Source organism: Boleophthalmus pectinirostris, unplaced genomic scaffold (genome assembly GCF_026225935.1).
Source record: "Boleophthalmus pectinirostris isolate CB_2022bp ecotype Guang Dong unplaced genomic scaffold, ASM2622593v1 HiC_scaffold_4, whole genome shotgun sequence".
Classification (NCBI taxonomy): Eukaryota; Metazoa; Chordata; class Actinopteri; order Gobiiformes; family Gobiidae; genus Boleophthalmus; species Boleophthalmus pectinirostris.
Window position 1 is genome coordinate 42646534 of NW_026571353.1, and position 7500 is coordinate 42654033.

Sequence of the window (7500 nt, forward strand, 5' to 3'; positions counted from 1 at the left end):
TATCAAGTTGTTTTTCCAAAAAATAATTCCATGTGGGGAAATAATCCAGAAAACCGTCGTCCGTATGAGTGGATGAATCCGTGAATGAAAATATTCTGTCTCTTCTCCGCCTCTTCTCCCGCTCTCACTTCCCTTTCTCTCCCGCTCTTGGGTGCGCTTGTTTTCCTCACACTCTTAGCTTCAAAATGAGACCCTCCCCGCTGTTGTCGGTGGCGGGGTTTAGGTGGGACAAGCCGCTGAAGAAGCTAACGCACTCACGTACTTCCTGGCTTTACGCACGCGTCATCAGTTTGTTTACGGGAAATCTCTTCAGTCATTGGATCTTCCAGAAAGTGATTGACATATTGTTTTAGCCAATCAGCCAGAGCTTTCAAACGGTGGGTGGGACATTCAGATTGTATTGGAAACGGACCCTGTGTTTATACGCGCAGCCGAGAGGAACAGGAGAGAGACAGAGAGCAGTAGTAGTAGTAGCAGAACTGCCACTTGGAAGACAATTTTGGCTACTTTTAGTTTTTTTTCTTGAGAAAACATGCCTAAAGCTCAGAAGAATTAGTATTATAATAATAACAATGATTATTATTATTATTATTATTATTATTATTATTTTGGCACAAATTTGGCAATCTTGTGCCGAATTGTCATTTTGTTTACACAAAGGCTCACAGCATCAAAACCCTTTGTCCTAGAGATCTGAAATTCTACACAGTTGTTGCCAACAACTTGAACAATGAGTGTAGTGAGTCACAAATGCCTAGCATGAAGTATGACCAAGCTAAGGCCTTTATTTTTTTCTATTTTTTTTTTCGAAGCAAAAAAATAAAAAAAAATTTCAATTTTAATTGACTGTACTGTAGGTTAGGCAGCACTCACAGTCTTCATGTACATATCTACAGAAACTAGAAGGTCTAAGCTTTAAAATGGTTCCTCACACAAGCATGTGGGTTCTGAGGTTTTCTTTTAATAAGCTATGGCATTTGGGTATGTCTTACCATTGTGCACACACCAAAATGAGGCGGGTGGTAACAGGTTAAGTAATTTAATTTCGTTACAAACTACATTTTGGTGTGTGTAATCTATAATCTGTAGGAGATTACATTTTAAAAGTAAACTTCCCAACACTGCATAAAAGTAACAAAAGTTCTCGTCAAGTACATAAAAAAGCGCTCACGATAAACACTGACCCCAAAAACTCTGGTTCTAGTCGATATCGTGACAGGCTTCAGGCTCATTTTGTACGTAAACAGATCTGTGCGTTTCAAGTGCAGAAACCGTCACTGCATTTATATTTCCAAATGTTTCTAATGCCAAGGCTGTGTTCTGTTAAACCACCACCAGAGGGCGAATATTGTCTATTCACACTTACGTCACAAACCAGGAAGTCGTTTGGAAACACTGTTCTGTTTGCGGTCGTACATCTGACAAAAACAAAGGAAAAATGAGAAAATGTACCAGTTTTCTTCATCTCCGTGTCGTTGTGGCGTCTTGTTATGTTCGGCTCATCAACAATTCCAACCACACCTCAGTTTTCATCATTTCCCCACAGACGCACAACTCCGAGCGCACTGGGTTTGTGCGATTAGAAGAGACGAGATGATTCCAGACGGCACCTACGTCTGCGGGCTTCATTTACTTCACTGGGTTTGATCACAGCGTCGGGAACTACACCGGAACTTTCACCACGTGTTTCTAGACGTCTTTCTGGTTTGTGACAGAAGAGCGAATAGAGCCTATTGACCAAAACGGACGAAATACAGTAACAAACGTGAAAGTGCCGACAGCAGTTTCTCGATCCCATTTCTGCTGGGAAAAGAGTCACGATAAACAAAGTGAGAGAAGCATTTATTTGTTTTGCAGAGACCAGATCACAGACAGAGCAACAGAGGACGGACAGAATCCTCCTTGCATTTCACTGTACGTCTAAACCAGAGGTTTCACACTTTTTCATCATGTGAGCTTCTTACAAAATGACCAAGTCAAAATGATCGACCTGATACAAAGTCAAACAAACTGCACTGAAACACTCTGTGGCCCTTTTCTGGACCCTCCCCCACAGTTTGAGAACCTCTTCTTTAAGAGAACTTCCTCTGGCACTTTACACAAAACTGTGAAAAAAGTGAAGGAAGATTTTTAAACCTGTTTTTTAAAGTTCCAAACTGGAGTTTCATTCTTTTGTGGTTTTGCAGTGATATTTACCAGCCTCTGCACGTTTACCAAACCAAACGCACATCGTGACAAACACAGATGCATTTGTCACTTTTGTTAGACAAACTTCAGCCAAATGTGGCAGTAGGTCTGTTCTGAATTCCATGTATTGTGCTCAATAAATAAAATCTGATTAATTACCATTGTAAACGCATCATTTTCATACCTAACTTTGTGCACGGATAAATGGATAACGGTTTATGTTTTACAAACATCTAACTGTTCCGCATCTAAGGCTTGTCGACGCTCTTATAGACCATATCTTCCGGGCTATTAGTCACTCTGGATTATAAGGCGGACTGTCAGTAAATGGTCTATTTTTGAACTTTTTTCACAAATAAACCACACCGGACTTTGAAGGAAACACAACAGTTCGATGGGTCAGTCGGACTTTGTTTGGCGTGTTCGCAGTGACTCAGCTGTTCAGTTCAGTCAGAATGTAGGAAAGAGTTACACTCCAACAGGGTCAAGTTAAACCTGTGAGATTCTTTCAAGTTCAAGACAAAAATTAAAAAACTCATGTCGGTAACGGAGGGAATGAAATATGCAGCACTTTTTGGTCAATAAATCCAAACAGTGATAACTCTTGGTTCTCACTTCCATATCCTTAACAAACTGGTTTGAATATTTGCTTCATATAGTTTTCTACCATATGGTACAAGATTAGGTTGAAAAACCTCTGACTTTTTGACTCATGAGATTTTTTATTAAGAAAGTTCATGGTAACGGAGGGAAAAGTAACGGAGGGAAAATTGTACAAACAAGTAGAAGGTGCAGGATTTTACATCATTTGTCACTTTTTTCTTCTGAAAACTTTAATATTACTTCAAAATGAAAGAAACTATTTCTATAAAATATGTCAGTCCTTCCAAGAACATTTTTATCATTTTAAATACTTTTTTTTTTTTTTTAAATCCTGTCCCTTCATCAACAGTTCAAAGATGGAATAACACAAGATATGATGAAATACAAACATTTATTTACATGATTTTTGGGTCTTTGAAATTTGGGAAATAATTTTTGTTCCATGTTTCATTCATGGTCTGTTTAAAACGGATGGAACTTTAGAACCAAAAATGGAACAGAAAAAAGGTCAACAGTTTGATAAACTCGAGTACATATGTATCTGTTCAATACTGTTTTATATCAGATGAATTCACTTGAACTTTTGGCCTTGATGTTTACTTCTGTTTGACTGGACCCACTGATCAATGGATAATAGTTTATGTTTTATAGGCATCTAACTGTTCCGCATCTAAGGCTTGTTGATGCTCTTATATACTCAGTTTCTTTGCGACTGATATAATAGGAAGCTCTCTGGCATTTTTGTTAAAAGTAAAAGTAAAAGTAAAAGTATCTCACTGGAGGAAAAAGGTTGGAGACCCCTGCTGTACAGAGAGGACGTGGAGAGGCTCAGGTCTGGGTCAGAGACTCTCGGAGAATGTGAGGGTGCAGTGAAAGCTCAGAGCTGCCTTTGTGAGAGCGGCAGATGCAGCAGCAGCTGAAGACAACTGGCCCCTCACTCACGTCACGGGGCCTTTTCTCCAGTGCAGATCTGAGCCGACAGCGAACCCACACGTAAACAAGATCCAAACGAGGAGATTAAATTAGGTTATGACCAAATGCCACAACTTCAGTGAAAATCTTCTTGTTTCTTTCCTCTGGGCCTTCGTCTCTCATACGGGTTTCTCAAGGCAAATTATGAAAAAAAAGAAAAATAATTATTACAAACCTTGTTAATGCAAATATCCCTTCAGTGTTTCATGTAATTTTCCTGGTATTTGGTTCAAGCAGTAAATAAATCTGGGGATGTGGATGTAGTTTGGTCTGGTTTGTACCCAGGCTGCACCTGAACCACTGGGCATGTAAACAGTTTGAGAAGCTCTGGTCTAGTTCTCCTGTTTATTGGTGGTTTTCAGATTCTAAAATGTGATGATGTTAAACTCCCGGACGAGCCAAGAGTCTGAACGTTACGATCATGAATAAAACAGAAGGAACTTGTTCACTCACTCAGACTGATGGTCGTCGTTTCCTTTAAGTTTTGTTCTTTCTTCTCTTGATATTTGTGGATAAAATGTTCATGAAGAATGTTTCTCCTTTGTGGAGTTTGTTGGTTGAAGATTTAGTGATGGAGCAGATTTATGAAGCTGCTGGAGAAAACGACGCACATTTACACAGAAAAACATGAACCTACAGCGGGACACATCCTGCTGTTGTAAAAAGCTCTATAGTTGAGTTTCAGCTGACGTCATTGTTATTAAAAGTCCACGTTGCTGCTGGGAAATATTTTGGTCGGAGGCAAGAAACACGGTAGCGTCAAACACAGTGTGTAACCTGTGTATTTATCCCCAATAATGGTAAATTCCTGCTGCATTATCAGACGCACAAATAGAAGCACAGAAGAAGGAAAATGTCTTTTTCGTATTCTGAGTGAAAAGAACCACTAACGGTGAATTAAACGACTTTCAAACATCCGCAGAGCAAACGTAGAAGATCCTAACAAACCGTGGACTCAACAAGTTCAACAACACATCCAGACTCTTGGAGGTTTTCATCTTTTCTGCTGTGAATGGCCCAGGAGTTTCACCAGATTCTGACCAGAAGTTTGGTTTGGTCCAGACTCTGTCGGGGTTGAAAAGGGAGATTTGTCGTCCATCTCTGGTCAAATGGTCTTGGGTCGTCTGCCGTTAGAGTGGAGAAATAACCAGGATCAATACCCTTTACGTGTTTTCTCGCTCTGTCCGTCATGCTGAATTAGTGTTTCTTGCCGCCGACCAAAATAATTCCCAGCATGAAACGCTTTTGTCAACAATGAAACTCACCTATAAATGACCTCGTAATTTGTCATGAAATCTGTAAATATACTTTCACAAATATTTGACCCAAAATTTCTGTCGGTGACTAGAATCATTCACTTAAATCTACTTTTTGAGTCTATTTATTTTCGCCTCCCTGATCTGTGTTAAATATTATGAACCTGTAGAACGTTGTGACATCATCTCAAACTCATGGAAGATCCCCCTCTGTTCATGTCCAAACGTCTCCATCTTGACACATCAGAGTTATTTTTGGGTCCCGGTCTTCAGAATGTTGCTCCTCGCAGCTCCACAGATGAGCATGTGGTGGATTCATGCACGGGGCTGGTCCCGGTCCCTCCCCGAAGAGCAGCTGACCACGGAGCTCTGGGACATTTAAACTTTAGAGGGACACTGGGACAGCTGGCTCGGGCCGGTGCAGAGCTTCAGTGCAGAGGCTCGTATATTTATTCGTCATTATTTTTTATTTATTCTTCATCTTGGAGTGTATGGGTTGGGGATGGGCGCGTTCATTGCCAAACTGCTGCTGCCCACGGTGAGCAGCCTGGTGTTCCTGCCCACGGCCAGCGTCGCAGCCAAACGCGGCTTCCACCTGGAGGCCATGGTCTACTTCTTCACCATGTTCTTCACCACGGTAAGAGACGGAACACGGGACCAGACCAGAGCAGAGCAGGACTGAAGCCTCGGTCTGTCTGTTTTAGAGCCGCGAGATTAACCGGAACTGAATCAAAAATCACAATTTGAACGGAAGGATTAGCAAATCTCAAAAGCTGCAGTTTCTCACCTGCTATAATTTCCTCCGCAAACAACAAAATCTCCGCTCTTATTCTGCATAAACACTGTTAACCCTGTAGTTTAGATCTGGACAAACACATGTTCTGAAATGCGATTCTTACGTTCGTTTGTCAGTTCAGTCTTTTTGCCGAATCATCTGGTCGTGTTTAAAATATGAACAGAAACCACAGACTTAATCACGATCAGGATGTCAGAAAAAACACAACTGGATACTTTCCAGTCATCAGATCTACGAAATACACGACACAATGAAGAGCGCATCGTAAAGTCCACACTCTGCGCTCCTGTCCGCACCTGCCGCATGACAGGGCCAAGTCTGAATGAAACTTGAGCAGATCATTTTCATTTTTTGTTCCTATCCGATCCCAAGTAAGAAATCATTTTGAAAGGTCACATTTTGTGCTTGTGTGGTTTCCATATACAGTATGTCCCTGATAATAGAATCACTGGAACATTTAAAATCACAATATTCATCTAAAACAACTTCACTTGTGCGTTTTGTTGAAAATCAAACTCCTAAACAGGACCATAAACGCGCTTCTTGATCACATCCTCCTGAAAATGTCCTGTTTAAACACATTTTGAATAGTTTTTTTGGGAGTTTTCAGACGATGTTAAGAACTTTTTCGGACAGTGTTTGCCAATGTGTGTGTGTAATACTGACAGTGTGGGGAAGTTTACTTTTCAAATGTAATCCCCTACAGATTACAGATTACACACCCCAAAATGTAGTTTGTAACATAATCCATTAAATTACTTAAAGTGAGTAATGTAATCTGATTACTTTGGATTACTTGATTTGTTGTAGAGAAACAAAGACGAGGAAATCTTCACATAAGAAGTTTTGTCTGATAAAAGAAAATAAAAAGACTTTATTTAACTGTATAAAAAATATTATTGATAGAAAACGAGGAAACACGTCCAAGCAGCAGGATTTAGTCCTGGTTTAGTCCTGTTTTAGTCCAGTTTTAGTCCAGTTTTAGTCCTGGTTTAGACCTGGTTTTAGACCTGGTTTTAGACTTGGTTTTAAACCTGGTTTAGTCCTGGTTTAGTCCTGGTTTAGCTCTAGTTTAGACCTGGTTTAGTTTCCGGGAATGAGTGGAATTACCGAAAAAAAAAAAAAGAAAAAAAAAAAAGGATTTAGCCCAAAATGTGAAAACAGTAAAATCCCTCTGTGTAATCCATTTATTTCAACAAAGTAACTGTAATCCAATTACCACTCACTGAAACAGTAACTGTAACTGAATACAGTTACTCATCATTTGTACTCTGATTACTCCAGTTCATGTAATCTGTTACTCCTGACACTGAATACTGATGTATATATATGTGTGTGTGTGTGTGTGTGTGTGTGTCTCTGTGTGTGTCTGTGTGTGTGTGTCTGTGTGTCTCTGTGTGTGTGTGTGTGTGTGTGTGTGTGTGTCTCTGTGTGTGTCTGTGTGTGTGTGTGTGTGTCTCTGTGTGTGTGTGTGTGTGTGTGTGTGTGTGTGTCTCTGTGTGTGTGTCTCTGTGTGTGTGTGTGTGTGTGTGTGTGTGTGTGTGTGTGTGTGTGTGTGTGTGTGTGTGTGTGTGTGTGTCTCTGTGTGTGTGTGTGTGTGTGTGTGTGTCTCTGTGTGTGTGTGTGTGTGTGTGTGTGTCTCTCTCTGTGTGTGTGTGTGTCTCTCTGTGTGTGTGTGTCTCTCTG

At 40.4% G+C, this 7500-nt stretch overlaps 1 protein-coding gene across 1 annotated transcript in view; it reads left to right on the plus strand.

The window, feature by feature from the left end:
- Positions 1-5520: 5520 nt before the first annotated feature.
- The window catches only part of mymk (myomaker, myoblast fusion factor), a 12040-nt gene continuing 10060 nt past the window's right edge, over positions 5521-7500 (plus strand). Inside the window, exon 1 of the mRNA XM_020936649.1 lies at positions 5521-5655. Within this exon, the coding sequence (XP_020792308.1) occupies positions 5521-5655 (135 nt within the window). The remainder of the gene's footprint in view (positions 5656-7500) is intronic.